This window comes from Grosmannia clavigera, assembly GCF_000143105.1.
Source record: "Grosmannia clavigera kw1407 unplaced genomic scaffold GCSC_140, whole genome shotgun sequence".
NCBI lineage: Eukaryota > Fungi > Ascomycota > Sordariomycetes > Ophiostomatales > Ophiostomataceae > Leptographium > Leptographium clavigerum.
Window position 1 is genome coordinate 2898170 of NW_014040801.1, and position 18102 is coordinate 2916271.

The 18102-nt window shown below is 56.9% G+C and overlaps 7 protein-coding genes across 7 annotated transcripts; 3 read left to right on the forward strand and 4 right to left on the reverse strand.

Annotated features, from left to right (window-relative positions):
• Positions 1–108: 108 nt before the first annotated feature.
• Positions 109–2436, reverse strand: CMQ_496 (autophagy ubiquitin-activating enzyme; the record flags this gene model as incomplete). Its single annotated transcript, XM_014317575.1, has 4 exons — positions 109–594; positions 665–1897; positions 2063–2171; positions 2237–2436. The coding sequence occupies 4 exons, from the start codon at positions 2434–2436 to the stop codon at positions 109–111; spliced, it is 2028 nt and encodes a 675-aa protein (XP_014173050.1).
• Positions 2437–3418: 982 nt separating this feature from the next.
• On the forward strand, positions 3419–4701 carry CMQ_554 (deoxycytidylate deaminase; the record flags this gene model as incomplete). The annotated part of the gene is made up of 3 exons (XM_014317633.1): positions 3419–3440; positions 3499–4598; positions 4660–4701. The coding sequence occupies 3 exons, from the start codon at positions 3419–3421 to the stop codon at positions 4699–4701; spliced, it is 1164 nt and encodes a 387-aa protein (XP_014173108.1).
• A 719-nt stretch (positions 4702–5420) lies between these two features.
• On the reverse strand, positions 5421–5612 carry CMQ_907 (uncharacterized protein; the record flags this gene model as incomplete). The annotated part of the gene is made up of 1 exon (XM_014317986.1): positions 5421–5612. One exon carries the CDS (start codon positions 5610–5612, stop codon positions 5421–5423), a length of 192 nt encoding a protein of 63 aa, XP_014173461.1.
• Positions 5613–8240: 2628 nt separating this feature from the next.
• On the reverse strand, positions 8241–8516 carry CMQ_1715 (uncharacterized protein; the record flags this gene model as incomplete). The annotated part of the gene is made up of 1 exon (XM_014318794.1): positions 8241–8516. One exon carries the CDS (start codon positions 8514–8516, stop codon positions 8241–8243), a length of 276 nt encoding a protein of 91 aa, XP_014174269.1.
• A 1572-nt stretch (positions 8517–10088) lies between these two features.
• CMQ_1542 (NADH-ubiquinone dehydrogenase) lies at positions 10089–11041 on the forward strand (the record flags this gene model as incomplete). Its single annotated transcript, XM_014318621.1, has 3 exons — positions 10089–10250; positions 10308–10598; positions 10676–11041. The coding sequence occupies 3 exons, from the start codon at positions 10089–10091 to the stop codon at positions 11039–11041; spliced, it is 819 nt and encodes a 272-aa protein (XP_014174096.1).
• A 362-nt stretch (positions 11042–11403) lies between these two features.
• Positions 11404–13467, reverse strand: CMQ_777 (kelch repeat protein; the record flags this gene model as incomplete). The annotated part of the gene is made up of 1 exon (XM_014317856.1): positions 11404–13467. One exon carries the CDS (start codon positions 13465–13467, stop codon positions 11404–11406), a length of 2064 nt encoding a protein of 687 aa, XP_014173331.1.
• Positions 13468–14736: 1269 nt separating this feature from the next.
• Positions 14737–18048, forward strand: CMQ_743 (snf2 family helicase; the record flags this gene model as incomplete). Its single annotated transcript, XM_014317822.1, has 3 exons — positions 14737–16633; positions 16835–17194; positions 17369–18048. 3 exons carry the CDS (start codon positions 14737–14739, stop codon positions 18046–18048), a joined length of 2937 nt encoding a protein of 978 aa, XP_014173297.1.
• Between the last annotated feature and the right edge of the window lie 54 nt (positions 18049–18102).

Consider the following 18102-nt stretch of genomic DNA (forward strand, 5'->3'; position numbering starts at 1 on the left):
CAGAACCATCAGTGTGAATCGTGTTAATGTATCTTATATCAACGACGACGGCAAACCCAGAAAACCGCTGCGCCAGAGAAATGGACAGAGCGCAGAAGCAGAGGCTCCTTAAAGCATCACGGCCTCGCCGTCATCGCCGTCATCGTCTCCATCGTCGCTGAAGTCGAGCTGCTCCGCCACCGCCTCGGCCTGCCGCTGAATCTCGGCCAGACCAGACAGCTCCGTCACATACTCGCGGTCGCCCAGCGCCTTTTTCACAAAATCCCAGCCTTCTTGCCGGTAGGCATTCAGAATCTGCGCACTGCACGCACTGCAATGCGGGTACGCCGGGCCCTGGATGAGCATGTTCTGAAAGTTGGCCAGGAAGCCTCGAATCTGATGTGGCACCAGACCTAGAGGATGGCTCTCCGGGTCTCGCTCGTACGTCGCCACCGAGTTCCCTGGCCGGCTTAAGGGCTTGGGTGCCGGTGCATAGTGCCGTAATGGGTGCTGCAATACGCTTGTCAACAGCTCCACGAGCAGTGCCGATGCAATAGCAGCCACGCCGGGCCGCGTGACCGTGCACTGCTGATCCAAGGTCTGGTCTTTGACAGACTTGGATGTAGGACAAGAGTCAGCAGTAAGCTCAAATTGCCAGGACAAAGGCTATCAGAGGGAGACTCACATCTGCTGGGGCGACAACGTCATTGCAGAAGTAGCAGCCAAGCGTATCCTCGAAGCCTTTGGCAGGTGCCGGACCGTGGCGCATGACAACATATGTGTCGAAACCAAGAGCTGCATTCATAACGATCTTTCCCTTCGCCTTGGCTATTATGGTCGGGAGCCATCGTGACTCGCGCGTGTCCATAAGCAGGAAAATAACATCATGCTTGTCAATCAGCTCCTCCAGCTTCTCAAAGTCAGCCCGCGTCTTCTCCTCGTCCAACACCGGGTGACCGAGCATTGGAACAGAAAGGACATAACCGGCCGACTCGACCCCCGGATAAATCTGCTTCAGCGACTCCGCCGCACGCGTCGCCTTGGGTGCACCGCCGTGGAGACAGTCCTTGAACTCAAAGAGCGGCTGGCGTACAGGGTTTGAAAACGACACGGATCCGTAGTCGACAAACGTTATGCGCCGGACACCCCAGCCCATCAGGTTCCGGGAAACGTAGCTTCCCAGCGTCCCTGCCCCGAGCAATAGACACGATACGTCCTTGATGCTGTCCAGATCAAGGTTCGGTGAGATGCGCCACTTCATCAACTTCAGGTTCAGATCCACAGCCTGGTCTGCGAGCCGTGTTGGGTCCATGTAATCTGCCAGATTGACCATGCGTGCCTGCAGCTTTCCATTGACATTGCGCTCCCAGCCAGTGACCTTTGGCAGATCAGTCGTCTCCCTGCTGGATGCCTCATCCATCGCCACAGGAAGAATCACACTGCGCGGGTCGTCTCGCCGCCCTTGCGTGTCGCGGTAGCAGAGAATCCGCGCCTTGCGCAGGTGATAGCGCTGACGCACCAGCACCAGGAGATTGCGCAACGGCCACGACGGATTCTCTGGATAGGTAGACGGGTCGACAAACGAGATCAGTTGATCCTCCTCGTCCACGCCATTAAAGAAGCCCGACTCGAAATCGCGTAGCGAGCCTACTACCCACTGGAAGCCCAAAGCAATTTCATCGGCGTGGAGGTAAGCATTTCTTGCCTCCTCTTTGTCGCCGCCTGCGCTGTCGATCCGCACACGCTTGGCAAGAAAGAAGCCGTGCTGCCGGTTGTCTGTTGCATAGCGCCACGTACCAACCTTGTCGACGAGAAGGGTGGTTTCCTCCCGTCCTAAATGCTCGATATCGCCAACCCTTTTCCACTGTGGATCTGAATGCAGTGCGGGAAACGCAAACCAGTACGTGAACCGGTATTTCTTCAGGTCGGCAAAAGATATGATGTTGAACGAGGAGAGGAGGGAGGGAACTTCGTATATACTGCCATCTTTGATTTAGCATCCCAGATCTGGTGACCGGACGTGGTCAGCAAACGACGACGATCCTTGCTGTTTCGTGAAAGGCACAAAACATTCTGTACACACCTGTCTAGCCGCAGTATGAAGCATGGCTGCCTTGTCAGCTTGCTTGAAGTCCTCAACCGTGTTGAAGTTCTTGATGATGCCCTCTGCGCGAATCATGCCAGCGGGCGTCCTGGGAGAGGCAGTGTTAGCCGACAGGAGGCCACAAATCAGTTAGACCACGTCAAGCTGGCGTACTGGTTGCTGGTCAGCGCTCCACCGAGAATCTGCATCTGGGAGCTCAGACCCGGATCCTTCTCGCCCCGGGGCTCGTAGAGGCCGAGCACAGAGCGAGCCGAGTCGTCCAGCTTGTCATGGTCGAGCTTCGAGGCAAAAAGCGCCGTGTAGAAGGGCATCTCAATGAGAGAGTTGAACGTGGCGAACTGTAGGCCGGCCATGTTGGGCGACGTATCTCGGGTCTCTGATCAGCCGCTTCGCGTCCGTGTCTTCCCGTTTGGCTGTGTCGGACGAGTCGATATCGGATGCGCCGAGGGTCGGACGGATCGAAGGAGGCACGGGTCGCTCGGTGAACGTGTGGTGAGGGACCGTGGTCGTTTCGCAACCAAGAGGGCGAAAAATCAAAGAATCAAAAGTGGGTGGTACTGTGTCGAGGAGCAGAAGATGGGAAAGTGCGACGTCTTCGCCCAGAGAGCTTCAGTTTGTTATAGTGGTCACGACAGTGAGCCGTGAGGGGGCGGGGTAACAGCCGCCATAGAAGGCGCAGGGGGCTAGCGTGGGCCGTGGCTGCCTATGACAAGTCACACGCCGCTCTCGTCTACTACTAAGCAGAGTTGCGTCACACGGGGCCTTTCCAACTCTGTACCCATTTTCGGCGCCCTGTTGCGACTCTTCTACGACCTGCTGATCCGTGGACAGGAAGCGTGAAACCCGCAATTGGTCACCTGAGCATTCGGCCATAATCGTAGTCATTTTGCCACGACACTGGACAGGCCCGGTGCTCCTTTCTTCAACGAATTCTTAGTCAGCCCTCCTGCCGGATCGGGCAATCATAGGCTAACAAAATAGTGCAGCTGCTATGGAAGGCAAGTGCACCAGCTACATACATAGCTTTGCCCTGTCCTACATAGTACAACTTAAGATCTTAGTTGCAGGGTCCGATTTTCTAGCACTATCCACCGTCGCCAGCAATGGGATCCACGCGGACTGCGCCGTATTACTCGTCAACGCGTTTTGCGCGTTTTGGCGTCTTCCATTGGTGTAAGGGGCCTTCCACCTTTTGCCAAATGGCCTTTCTGCTCGGCATTGCAGGGCAACAAACAGCAACAGCACCGATCGTCTTTGGGTGAAAGGGAAGACATTCGCAAAGTAGATCTGTTTCAAGGAAGCAAGAGCCGGGTGCTTTTGTTTTCCGTCTCGACAATGCTCATCGGCATCTGCGGCAGTATGGCACACACACCCATCCTCTCGGCAGCAGCCGGGTTGCTGACATCCCAACTTAGGCATATGTGCTGGCAAGAGCACGGTGGCCCAGTACCTGGTGGAATGCCATGGCTTCACCCGCCTCTACATTGGCTGTGAGGGGAGTGCCGCAGACGCCTCGCCGGTGAGCTCGACGTCCTCACCGACTGTCTTTCCGTCTGCCGGGACGCTGCTGGACTTTGTCACCACCCGCTGGCGCGAGCGCTGGGTGACCACAGACGTTGCCGGCGAGGCCACGCTGGACGTCCTCGTCGGCCGGCCCTTCTTTCTGCTCATCAGCGTCGACGCCCCCCTGGCGGTGCGGTGGCGCCGAGCCCAGGCACGGGCGGTGAAGAGCGGAGGAGGCATTGCCGACGAGGACTCTGTCTCGCTGGACGACTTTGTCGTGCAGTCGGACCTCGAGCTGTACGGCGGCGGCGACGCTAAGCACCCGCCGCTGCTTCCAGTCATGGCCCGATCAGCCATGCGGCTCGTCAACGGGGCGCCTGGCGGGTTCTCTGAGGCGTCACAGGAGCCTGTTACAGGGCCTTCTTCTTCTTCTTCCTCGGCTCTCTCGGCTTCCCCGACGCCTGCTCTACCGTCCTCAGCTGCATCGCCCCCCACCATGGCCACGTTGTTTGCTGCGCTTGAAAAGGCGGGTCTGACAGCCGCCGGCGTCGAGCAACTTCTCCGCCCTTCATGGGACCGCTACTTCATGTCACTGGCGTCGCTGGCCGCCCAGCGCAGCAACTGCATGAAGCGTCGAGTCGGCTGTGTGCTCGTGCGTGAGCACCGCGTCGTCAGCACCGGATACAACGGCACGCCCCGTGGCCTGCGCAACTGCGGCGAGGGCGGCTGTGGTCGCTGCAACGGAGGTTTTGGTGCTGGCCTCAGCCTGGCCACCTGTCTCTGTCTGCATGCGGAAGAGAATGCGCTGCTGGAGGCCGGCCGCGAACGCATCCCGACGGCGTCGCTGGCCAACACCATCCTCTACTGTGATACGTGCCCCTGTCTGACGTGCAGCATCAAGATCGTGCAGGTCGGCATCGGCGAGGTCGTCTACAGCCAGGGCTACAGCATGGACGCAGACACGGCTGCCGTCTTTCGCGAGGCTGGCGTACAGCTGCGGCAATTCGTGCCAGTATGTTTCTCCTCTCTTTCAGTCCTGCAAACACAATCACATACTGACATCTTCATTCTAGCCGGCACAAGGCCTGATTCACTTGGAGAAGATCGAGTTGTGAAGCACTGTACTTCGGACCGGTGCCGTCTATACTATCATTACCTCTGGATGCATCGATCACTAGGTCAATCGTAAAACGCAGATATAGTAATGCTTTTTTTTTTCAATTAGAACACTGAGAACAACGTATCCAAATAAAGCTTAGTAAGAAGAAAGTGTTCTACAGTGATATATCAGCAGAAACATGAAAATACAAAGAGGTACACATCAAGCCGTTGCCAACTGCCCCCAACTTAATCCAAGCTATCGACATGCGTTCCGCGACCAACTTGGTTATGCTGAGAAAAGAAGGGCTGACGTGTTTGGTATATTTCCCCGATCAAGCGTAAGAATCGGTATCGTCCTCGATGCAATGTATTGCTAGCCTGTCGGTTTGCCGAGTTGAGTCGAAAGCGGCCGCGCAAAGCATTGACACATTAGCAATGTGATTTGATGTCTTGTTCCGTGGAAATGTTTGCTTTCGTATCGTCGGCAGGAAACATCAAGTACAGAGAATGGAGATTGACGCCCATGACGGGGTTCTCCGCTTGAAAGTGGCGAGACAACGTGGCCGCCATGCTGCCACGCGTCGGAACGTCTCATAAATTAAAAGGTTCATCCACACTTCACCCTCTCCTCCCATGACTCCCCTCCCCGTTCACCATCTCAGCACACATAACGTCATTCACTGACATCCCCTTCCTCGTTCCCAAATCCCATACATTAGTCGGTATTAGTCGTTTAAAATGTAGGCTTTGCTGCCTTGCGTGCGGCCAGCTTCTTGTGAATGAAGAGACCAATCAGACCGACGGCAACAACAAAGACAATGCAGAACACGACGATAACACCAGCCTCGTGACCGGCCCAGTTTGTACGCTTAGCGAGCTGAGCGAACTCGCTGCGGGCAAGAAGAGCGGTGTTGATAGCGGCCATTGCGAAGGATGGGAGGTACTGATGAGGGATTTATATTAGCTTGGTGTCGAAGGACAAAAATTTCAAAGCGGTATGCCGTGCAGCTGCTAGAAGGGAAAGATGATGAGGTGTAACAATGTGTAAGGGCGATGTGATGGGGCGCGTCCAGCGAGGTGTTGTTTGAAGTATTGATCCAAAGCCGTTAGAACGGCCCTGTTATTTTTCTCGCTCGGGGGTATCTATTTTGTTTTTATTTCGCCGTATTTTTTTTTATCGCCGCGAATTCCGAACCAACGGAGTAGCTTAGCTCTTAGACCTGCCTCATAGGCTAGGGAGCTAATGAGCGCGAGAGGCGAGCAATGTCCGAGAATGCAAAAAGGAATATGCACAAGACAAGAGCGATCGTTGGGGAAGTGGAAGGGACATATGTAATCGGAATGATAGAGGACGACTGGGCGGGCAACGGAGCCTTTGTTCTTACCTGGAGGATTGGAGGGTTGGGAGGAAGATGTCTGAGGAGCTTAAAGCTTGCGCGGACAATATGCACCTACTTGGGATTGACGAACCAAGAGCTTGAGTCTTGGCAAGGTGGGTTGGTGCGGATTGGAGATGGGAGCGAACAACACTGGGAGAAGAGCAGAGGGATTGGAGTGGAGATAGAGGAGAAGAGAGGTGAAGGTCTGGACGTTGAGTGCGTTGGAGAGAAAGGAAGGGAGAAGAGAGGAAGGGAAGAGAGGAGAGAGGGAGGAGAAAAGGAAACGGGACGGCCAAGGACACAAATAAGAATAAAGAAAAGAGCGCGAGCGAGGGCGAGCAAGCAGATAATAGGCTGGCTGGATTGGTGGGCACTTAGTGTGGTATTATCTTACATGGAGTTAGTGGTGCTCTGGGATTTAGTGGTTATGGCTTCTAGTCTGGACTATTTCCTAATTTTTTTTACTGATTTTACAGTATGGTATTTTTTTTTTATACCGCAACGGAATAGCACCGATGCTGGGCGTTTCTGGTAGGAGGTCGGTGCGGGTGAGCCGGTAGACTAGTGGAGTGGTATCTGGCTGCAAGCGGTGCGGGACTGAGACTGGGGCAGAAAAGTCAGCCAGGCCAGAAAAATGGGGAGGGGGTGTAGATGATTACAGAAACCGGAAGACGGAAGGGCCTGGCACATCGCCAGTCGGTGCGCGAATTTCTGCCACCGATATGGATGGAGCACATAACGATAACGTGACAGGGATTGCTCGCCTCGCTTTCGTGCTAGCAGGCGGAAGGAAGGAACAAGGTCACTCTGGTGCGGTGGGAACGACGCAAGGTACATTCCTGCGTAATGACGGCGTAGCAAGCGGTTGGCCATGTCTCGTGCGCATGTTAAAGGAACACGCAGGACGCTATTTTCTGGCGCAGGTACTGTGCTCCATACTCAATCTTGATATGTGGCATTGGTCACAAAGAGCTGGTCAGCACAGCATTGTGTCGTTACTATGGTGTCGATGACATGGGGTCTGGCCCGCTGTATCTTACATACTATGTAAGATAGTAAAAAGCTTCTCTGGCCTGTGGTGGATATCTGTTGTCGTGCTCATCACAAGAGCAAGATGAGAGCTTGCTGCAGGGTATATTACTCATGGCCATGGCAGGCCGTGTGGCCAGGTCTGGCCAGGACAGGACAGGACAGAACAGGACAAGACAGGTCCATATCATTACGAGTGCTCCGTAGAGTCAAGAAGGTCAGGCGGTGAAAGGGGCCAGCCATCGCTGTTTCTCTTACCGCTGGGTGTGGCCTGTATTTGCCTCGTAGGGACTCCTCACTGGTGCCTGTATACTATGCAAGATGAGTACTGGTTCTTTGTCTTGTTGCTTGCGGTGTTTTGCCAGATAATTATGGAGCATACGGACCCACTGTGGGTAGCGTCTGAAAGCCGAGCTTTCCCGTGGAAAACAAAAAGCAAAAAGACCGTACGGAGGAATTGGTCAAATACGGACGGAATTGACAACAAGGGGTAACAATAGCAGGAAAATAGAGAGGCGAGGAGAGCCTGCGGGTCTGCATATTCCTACCAAGTTGGGCGAGGACGAGATCGATTAGGAAGGAAGAGCTTGCACGCATACGAGCAAGTGCGTCTGCTGCTTCGCATAGTAAGATAGATGCGTGCGACATTGGACCCCCGTGCTGGAGGAATTCCACCGAGCAGGGCACGTCGTCATGACGCCAATTCGGCCTAAAGATGAGCTGCCGACGTCCGCGTTTGTCGGCGGGCACCTGGCAACCAGGACGAGTTTGTTTGTGTTGCTCAACCGCAGTTCATGCCGGATGCCCCGAGTTCCCCACTCTTTTCCTACCAAATCACGGACGGGGAAAAAAAGAGGGAAAAAAAGAGGAACGCCATGTTATTACGAGTCCACGGAGTTTGACAGAATAGGCAAGCCTTGGCTCTTCCTCGGCCCCAGGTTCCAGGCCCACTTCGATCGCTCGTAAGACGCGAGAAGCCAAAAGCGCGAGGCGCGAGGCGGATGCGCGCATTGGCCAATCTCTACTTATCATGGAGATGAATCGCAAATTGCGCTGGCGGCGAACCCATCGCAGCAAGGCCAAAGACTGAAACGCCATTGGCCGGATGCTACCAGTATGGTCGCCGTGTCCAGCCGCGCTCTCGCTCACGCTGTCTCGACATCCTCGACGACATCTTGGCAGCCTCGTGTCTTGGCATCTTTTGCTGGCCCGCAGTCTTGGCGGTGTGAGCCCAGCTGATCCGTGAGCCCGTAGATGCGGATGGCCGATGGATGTGGATAGCCCTGCCCGATGGCTGCGATGACGACGGCGCAAAAGCTGCCAGGTCCGGACACGCGAAGACTCGGCAAACGCGACAGCTCGGGCGCCACAGCTTTGGCGCGACAGATGTCGGCAGCGACAGACATCTCACATCCATCCATGGATCCTCCTTCACGGCTGCGCCGTCCAGCCGCTCATTATGGCCCCTTGCGCAAGTGTTCAATTGGCTTGTCTCAGCTGCTGGAAGCTGCATCCGACCGATGCTGTCTGCTTGTAAGCATCAGTCGCAATACAACTGTCTTCGATATGAGACCAAGTTGTTAAGATACAAACCATTTGTTACCGTTGACGTCAGGATGCACGCATGATCAACAAGAGGACGATCTTACGGAGTACATGGCATGCACCTACGAGGCGAAGATGATCAACGACTACCTAATAACGGCCAGGAACGCCGTGGTGAACCAACAATGACGTTATCAACAGAACTCATCCTCCTCACAGGAAGCATGCACTTTTCGACGCGAATTATATCATCCACACGAGTACCCGGCGAACGATACTTGTTACACACGGTGGTGGCAGCGATATGGACAGAGTGCAAATGACATGGGTCTGCTAGAACACGTTGTCCTTGCTCTCAGGGGCCAAGTACCCGGAATTAAAGTCTACAGAGGAGACAAACTGGATATGAGGCTGGAGAGATGTCCCGATAGATCAGGAACGGCCAAATTATCTGTTCGTGGTCAAACGTTGACAAAAGTGAAAGTCTACTCTGTAAGCTTGCGGCGAGGATAGTCGGGGAACTGACGAGCGGCAATTAACAATAGTCGGCTGTTCCACCATACGTCAATTGAACGGTAGCGGTGAGATCTCTAGGGTGCGTAATGTGCCCCCATGCTTGCAGGGTGAGATATACAGGCGATGGGGCAACGGACACGCGAAAACTGGGCAGCCCGTCCATTAAGTCTATTCGCTTGCCTGGGGAAGGCCTACCACCAATACGAGTATAAGCGAATATTCTTGCAGCAGATTACGCGAACACATGCCATAGCAGTACATGGCATAATAAGATACAATATTGCACGGAGCCCAAGAAAGTGAGATAAACATGTGGGAGAGTCACTCCTCGGGCAAAAGAACACATAAGGAGTTCGGAGGTAAAATACGAAAAGGCCCGACAAGCGGTTCTGGTTTCCATGATAATATGACACTTGCCGGGATGGACCTGCCGGGATGGACCTACCAGGATAGGCCGCGGCGATGTCATCGCGTCATGGCCCACAGTAAAATACTCGTAGCATAATATCTTGCTTAGATGAATATACGTCACGTGATATGTCTCTTTAGCTGATTATATTGCATACTGCCATGTCGCCAATCAGGGCCTTGCAATTTGATCTGGGCAGACGGGGCAAAGCTAATTCCGGCCAATTCCACAACTTCACCTTGCTGTAGCGGAAGGAAGTCAGACGGACGAAGATATCAAAAACACCGCCGCCAGACGACGAGACGAGGAAGCGCCGTACCCGCCGCATTAACAAACTGGATCTGTCCGAGCTGCCTCGACCTGTGCAGCCACCTGTCCACGAAACCGCTCGTCCATCGACCGGGTTCTGATTTTTCTTCCCTTCTTCCGGTTGGGATTGCCCCGGCTCCGAGCTGCTTCTTTTTTTTTGGCACTCGCCTCCCCCTCCCCACCCCCCCTCCCTCTTCCTTCTCTCTTCTTCACAATGGCTGGCCGGCTCTCTCCAGCTGCTTTCCGGCTGGCTGTGCGGGCGGTGTGTGGGGCCTCGTCGCCGTCGGCCGTGGGGATGGCAAAGGCCGGCGGAAAGCCCATGCAGATGCGGGCTCTCTCGGCTTCGGCGCGGCGGGCCAGCGCGACACTTCAGGTGGTGCGTGTCTGATGCTCCCATGGCGGTCTCTCGTGTTCTTGACTGACGGCTGGGCAGCACCGCAACACGGCCGACAACAACCCCGACATCCCGTTCCAGTTCTCGGCCGACAACAAGAATGTGATCCAGGAGATCCTCAAGCGGTATCCGCCGCAGTACAAGAAGGCGGCAGTGATGCCGCTGCTGGACTTGGGCCAGCGGCAGCACGGATTCACGAGCATCAGCGTGATGAACGAGGTGGCGCGGCTGCTGGAGATGCCGCCGATGCGCGTGTACGAGGTGGCATCGTTCTACACAATGTACAACCGCACGCCGGTTGGCAAGTACTTTGTGCAGGCATGCACGACGGTGAGTGCAGGCAGTCGATACGGCCGAGAGGAGCGGCCGCACCAGACAGGGCACCGAAGCTGACTTCCTGCGACCAGACGCCATGCCAGCTCGGCGGCTGTGGAAGCGATGTGATCGTCAAGGCCATCAAGGAGCACCTGGGCATCAAGCAGGGCGAGACGACGGCCGACGGTCTGTTCACGTTCATCGAGGTCGAGTGCCTGGGTGCGTGCGTCAACGCGCCGATGATCCAGATCAACGACCACTACTACGAGGACCTCACGCCCGAGACGGTCAAGTCGCTGCTCAGTGGCCTCAAGGCGGCCGCGCTCGACCCGTCTGGCAAGACGCCCGAGCCCAAGGTCGGCCCGACAACCGGCCGGCACTCGTGCGAGAACAGCGCCGGTCTGACATCGCTGACGGACAAGCCGTGGGGTGTTGAGACTACGCGGAGCGATCTCTGATGGCAGCATGGGGATGTCGATGCGGGAAAGAGAAGAGATCAGAGACGACTTCCCGAACAAGAGAACAGAAAGCGAAAAAAAACAAAAAAAAACGAGAACATGGACTTTTCCACGTAGAGCCATGATCTAGTGTAGAACAAGGTCGCAGGCTCTTCTCTTCGGAGGCTCTCTTGTACATAAAGACTCTGATATATATTTTTCGTCTTGCATTGCAGCCGATTGCTGATGACAACTTTGACTAAACTGGCTCGATATATGCTGAAAGGCACGTAAGCAAAACCGGTCCTGAAAAAAGAAACAACGATATCCAAAATGTCCATACTGGTCATATATCAACACCCGCACCCATGTCCATTCCTCGTTCAGCTCTGCTCGATCGTCTCATCTCCCAGCCGTAGAATCCAGGCATCGCCCAGCCGGTTGTTGGTGTCGTTGAGTCCGCCAAAGATCACAATAGCATTCTCCTCCAACTCTCGCAACGGCGCACTGGCTGCCCATCCGCGCGGCCCAGGACCGTAGACGTCGCTGCCACCGTGACCCTCGGCCTCGGCCTCGTCTGCGTCATACGGCGCCGTCACCAGCCGCGCCCATCGGCCCTCACCCTGCCGCTGTCCGGTGCTGCCGTTCAGGCTGCCAAACCAGCCACGCGGCAGCTTGCTGCGCACATTGTGAACGGCACTAGTCACGGCATCGGAGACGCCGGCCGCGCTGAAACGATCGGACGGCACCTGGAATGCCCATACGTCGTCCCAGAAGACGCCAGCCGCCTCGTGACCGGTACCACTCGGCGACCGCTCGCCCAGTGCCAGCAGCAGGTACTCCCAGCCGCCTCCGACAGAGACAGACTCCAGACTGGCGACAGAGCGAGCGCCCGGCCAGACGTCTTCTGGGCCAGAGACAATAATGGTGGGAGCCGGAGCGGCCGAGACACCCGGAGCAGCCGGAGTGGTCGTCACGGCTACGGCTCCTTTGTACTCTGTGGATGCCGATACGTCGGTGGCAACAGTTGTAGGCTCTTCATCCTCTTTTTCCGCAGCTTCAGCAGAGACGGCAGCAGCAGCTTTGGCCTCTTCCTCCTTTTCACGGGACGACTCCACGGCGACAACAGTGTCCGAAATCAGGCTGTGCCATCCGCCTTTGGCTGCCACAGTGACCCTGACCGGCTCGGCGCTCGTCTCTCCCGATGAGCTTAGTCCCAGTGCGAGGAAATCCAGACGGCCACCCTCCTCGGACACGCCATTGTAGCCACCGAAGCGGTACAGCCGACCGCCACTGAGGCAGAGCGCAGTTCCACCCCGCGGAAGCCCTGGTGCGGAAGGAAGCTCCTTCCATGTGCGTGTGCGGACGTCAAAGGCCCACAAGTCGTTGGTGCGGCTACCATCGGCCAGACAGCCACCGTGCACAAAAAAGGAGCCGTATCCATCGCTGTCGACATCGCGTGCGCGTTCGGCAATCTTTCCCACGATGGGCCGCTGTGGCGTACCCACCTCAGCACTGTCGCCTTCGACCCACTCTACCCAGCTGGTAGCACGACGGTGACGGTTGTTGGAATAGGTAGAGCTGCCCGGCTGGTTCCAGGCTACGGCAGCATGATAGCTGCGGGCTGCCGGGAAGACGGGACGTGAGGCCGCAGTGGTGCCGAGACCAGTGTCGCCTTCTTCTGGCATGGCCTGCAGAGGCGCAGCCACAGGAGGCGCCAGCGGGTCGAGGAAGCTCCAGGTATGGGCCTTGGTATCAAAAACCCATACGCGGCCACGCTCTTCAAGTGGTGCCATGGCGGGGCCGCCACGACCGCCAAAGAGGAAGATGCGGTTCCCGATGACGGCAGTGGCGTGGCCAACACGCGGCTCGGGCACCGAGCCCAGAGCTGGGCCGGACAACGGTATCTCCTCGACAGGCTCTTCCTTGGCCTTGCCCTTGTCGACGCTGCGCTTCTGGCCGTCGGCATCCTCTTCTTCCGCCGTCTCTGGCTCGGAAGTGTCCACTGGCTCTGATTCGGATGTCGGCTCCTGGATGATGGGCACCGAAATTGGCACCACAGGCTCGGGTTTGGCAGACACGGCCTTGATGGCGTAGTAGTCGGCCGTGGCGCTGCCGGTAGGAAGAATGATGGCGTGCATAGAGTTGTCGGTGGGCTGGCGAGCGCTGGTGCTCTCGCCACCAAAGACGTAGGCGGTGCCGGCAACCACATCCATCGAGTGCGAGGAGCGGGGAAGGGCCGGAATGGCGACGCGCTGCCAGGTTCCTTTTAGCGTATAGTGGGAGTCATGGCTGCCGGGCTTGGTAAACGACGACAGCGCCGAGATGTGAGGCAGCCGGGGCATCTGAGGAAACTGAGGCATCTGAGGAAGCGACTGGGGAATCGACTGGGGAATCGACTGGATCATGTCCGTTGTGCGGCGTTTTAGCTGTGTGATTTGCTCCATCTTGGTAAGTGGAAGAGAAGCTGCAGTTTGAAGAGGGCAGCTGCGAGATGATGAAGCTGGTGAGGGCGCTGGGGGAAGATAAGAGCTCGCGGTTGACTGCAGAAAGATGTAGCCTGAATCCTTCAGAGCTGTAGTTTTATGACGCCTTTGCTCGTATTCTTGGCCGCGCTCGTATGACGTAAGCGGGGGTACCAGCGTTTCACGTTTCCCGCTCAGTCAAATCTGTCACCTGTTCCTTCTTCAGCTCCAAAACGGGATGAAGGGCCGGCAGGTGCGACGGAGAGTCAAAGCGGGGCAATAATGCTGTATTAAAGCACAAAGTTGTTAGCTTACGCAAATCCGTCTGTTCTTGCTGCACCATTTCGCCCGACCTATTGGCGCTGTTTAGTTTCGCTACCCTAGCGACAAAGTAAGACACGGAGTACTTATTTGCACTTGAATCGTAGCCTATTGATATTTGCGTGTCCGTTGAACTTTCTCCATTCAATAAGAACGTGACACCATGCTCTTGGATGTACGTAATCTGTTACATGTCTTCCAAAGTCACACGATCTTCACTTCCATCTTTCTGACTTGACAGAGTAATTGTGCGGCCTTCTGCTACATAGTGTCGCCAACATGTGTTTCAGTCTACCATACCACTGCACTGCTACTAACCACCACCTTACAACGACGGTGCTATTCCAACGTACTCCGTACGGTTCTTTGCAATGCTCGTAAGATACTCGGATCTTGCAACTGCATCCCACTACCACATGTAGACAGCCTGGCTGTCCTTATCTTATCGCCAGTGGCGTTGCTCAGCACCGGCTGTTTACCCTACTGGGCTAGCCAATGAAAGCATAGCTGCCTAAATCCGGGCTTCTACCCCACGGCAAACAACGGCCAGCCCAAGGCAAAAAGGCGTACACGACGTGAATTTTCTCTCCTGCTTCAGTCTGTCGCAGGCTACGACGCCGGTTTATCGCTCTTTTGTATCGATGAGGTGAGACCATCTGCGTTTCTGCTTCTACACCTGAGTCCTAAACGGTCCCAATCATCATCAGGAAGCCTGGAAGTGGGCTTGGATTTCGGCCAAAAGATACCCTTACAGCCAAGGACAGTCCAGCCTTTGACGGTGACCAAGAGCGGCCATCTCGCACAAAGAGCCAGCAGAAAAGGAAGACTCGCGAAGAGCTTGCTAAGAGCTTTTGTGACCTGATCCGATCGACCGCGTCCGATCAACCTGACGCTTCTAGGTCGCAAAGTGCCCTCGGGGATCAGCCCGTTATGGCACGCTCACGCAGCGAGTCGTTTTCGGACGACGACCTGCTGATCGTGAGTTCGCAAGCTGTCAACTCGATACCTTCTTCCCCACCGCGGCAGAACGCAGGACTGGACAATGTTATCGACATCACCAGCAGTCCGGCAGTAGCCCTCACGCCTGGAGCCAGAACTGCGGGCGACAGCGGCAGAAGCATCAATGCCGGGACAGCGCGGCCTGTGTTTGGTAGGCCGACGCAGATGACGCCAACGGCGGCGGCACGGCAAAGGGACAGCGTCCTCTTCAACAACAACAAGAACCGACCTGAGCACCACCGTCCCCAGAGAATCACGGGTCCGTTGGCGCCCAAGCACGCAGACCGCAAGGCTGCTCCGAAGCCACTGTTCTCGTCTCTACCCAACGGCAACACAAGCTCTTACCCGGTAAGCTCCTTCTACGACAAGCAGCAGCCGAAGACGACGGCGGCGGCACATGCGGACGTGGATTTTTACGTAGACCCAAACAAGGCAAGCGAGGACCTGAAAGCGCTTCTGGAGGGCGGCATGGAGGATGACGAAGAAGAAGAGGAGGAGGGTGGAGGCGGAGGCGAGGAGGGAAAGTCAAAGGAAAGCAAGGCGAAGAAGGTGGTGGAGGGACTGGAAGATGGGACGATTGCCGGGATCAAGGTGAAGCTGTTGCCGCATCAGGTCGAAGGCGTGCAGTGGATGAAGGGCCGCGAGCTGGGGCCAGTCAAGAGGGGTCGAGTGCCAAAGGGCGGCATTCTGGCCGACGACATGGGATTGGGCAAGACGCTACAGGCGATCTCGCTCATCATGACGAACTCGCGGCCAGAGCGCGACGGGCCTGGGTGGAAGAAGAGCTACGAGCGGGTGGAGAAGAGCACGCTGGTGGTGGCTCCTCTGGCACTGATCCGGCAGTGGGAGGCGGAGATCAAGGACAAGGTGTCAGGCGGACGGCGGTTGAAGGTATGTGTGCACCACGGGCCACAGAGAACGACACGGGCGAGCGATCTGGCCGAGTTCGACGTGGTGATCACGACGTACCAGATCCTGGTGTCGGAGCACGGGCACTCGAGCGAGGCGCTGAAGAGCGGCTGCTTCGGCGTCAACTGGTACCGGGTGATCCTGGACGAGGCGCACTCGATCAAGAACCGAAATGCCAAGGCAACCAAGGCGTGCTGTGCGCTCTCGGCAGAGTTCCGCTGGTGTCTGACGGGGACGCCGATGCAGAACAACTTGGACGAGCTGCAGAGCCTGGTCAACTTTCTGCGCATTACGCCGTACGACAACCTGGCGGAGTGGCGAGCCCACATCGACCATCCGCTGAAGAACGGACGGGGCTACCTCGCCATCCGACGGCTGCACAGCCTGCTGCGCTGCTTCATGAAGCGACGGACGAAGGAGATCCTGAAGGAGGAGGGCGCGCTGGTGCCGGGCGGAAAGAAGGCGCTGGACGCGGCGGCGGCCTCGAGCGAGACGCCGACGTCTGGCTTCAAGATCACAGAGCGCAACGTGGTGGAGGTCTCGACGGAATTCTCGGTGGCCGAACGGCGGTTCTACGACCAGCTGGAGGAACGAGCGGACAAGAGCCTGGAGAAGATGATGAAGGGGTCGGCGATGAGCTATGCGAACGCGCTGGTGCTGCTGCTGCGGCTGCGGCAGGCCTGCAACCATCCGGACCTGCTGAAGCAGCAGCTGTCGCGAGACAAGGACGCGCTGTCTACGGAGCCGGCACCAAAGGCGTCTTCGGCCGGGGGAGACATGGACGATCTGGCCGACGCGCTGGGCGGTCTCGGCATCCAAGCGAAGCGATGTGAGGTCTGCATGGCGGAACTGTCGCGGGCAGAGCAGACGGCCTGTGTTCCGGGCGACGAGCTGGTGTGTTCAGGTTGTCTGGCTGACCGTGAGATCTTGGGAGAGGGAAAAGAGAAGAGGAAGGAGAGGAAGGAGAAGAAGGAGAGGAAGGAGAAGAGGAAGGAGAAGAAGGAAAAGAAGGAAAAGAAGGAAGAGGAGAAGGTGAAGAAGGAAAAGGAGAGGAAGGAGAAGAAGGAGAGAGAGAAAGAGGAGGAAAAAAAGGAAAAAGAGAAAAAGAAGAAGAGCAAAGGGAGCGACCGAAAGGACAGGTCAAAGAAAGACAAGGCAAAGAATGGGGACGACGAGGCGCTGGTGAGAGCAGTGCGGAAGCCAAGAAATCGACGCGCTATTATCGACAGCGACGACGAGGACGAAGAGGAAGATGGCAGCTGGTTGGTGGGCGAAGAGCAGAGGGGCTCATTGCGTCTGGGCAAAGCAGGCGGCTCCGAGGACGAGGATGCCGAGGGGGGAGGCGACTGGATCGAGAGCGACGATTCCATCCACCACTCGGAGGACGAGGACGACGGCAGTCGGCTGAGCAGCTTTATTGTGGACGACGAGAGCGGGAGTTCAGACGAGAGCGAGACAGAGATTGGAAGTGACAGTGAAAGTGAAAGTGGAAGCGAGAGCGAAAGCGAGAGCGAGAGCGACAGCAACAACGACGACGACAGCGACAACGACAGCGACAGCGACAGCGATGCCAGCACTGCCAGCACGTACAGCAACTCGCTCGCGTGGTCGGCCAAGATCCGCAAGACGCTGTCGATTCTGCGGGCCGAAGCAGACGAGCACAAGTTTATCGTCTTCTCGCAGTTCACCTCGATGTTGGATCTGTTGGGACCCTTTCTGGAGCGAGCGGGACTAGGTCACGTGCAATATGATGGCCGCATGCGCAACGACGCGCGCGAGGCCAGCCTGCGATCGTTGCGCGAAGACGCGGCCACGCGCGTGCTGCTCTGCAGCCTCAAGTGCGGTGCGCTTGGGCTGAACCTGACGGCGGCCACGCGGGTCGTCATCCTCGAGCCGTTCTGGAACCCATTTGTGGAGGAGCAGGCCATCGACCGGGTCCACCGCCTGACCCAGACCGTCGACGTCACCGTCTACAAGCTCACCATTGCCGACACGGTCGAGCAGCGGATCCTCGAGCTGCAGGCCAAGAAGCGTCTGCTGGCGGCACACGCGCTCGAGGAATCGGCCGGCGGCAGCCGTGGCGGTCGTGGCGGCAAGGGCGTCAACAAGAAGGAAGCCCTCAAGCTCGGCCTCAAGGAGCTCATGGATCTGTTCCGCCACGACGCCCGTGGCCAGCCGGGCGACCCCGACGATGTGCCCGGCATGGCCGGCCCGCTCGAACCCGTCGTCGACGGCGGACTGCTGCGACGCCGAGACCCCGGCAGCAAGCCGGCCGGAAAGACGGCTGCCGTCGACAAGCTGCCGCAAAACTCGGCCTACAGCCGGCGATGGTGATGGATGTGTGGTGCTTTCATGAATGTTTATGCTTATGAACTGGTCCAGAGGGCT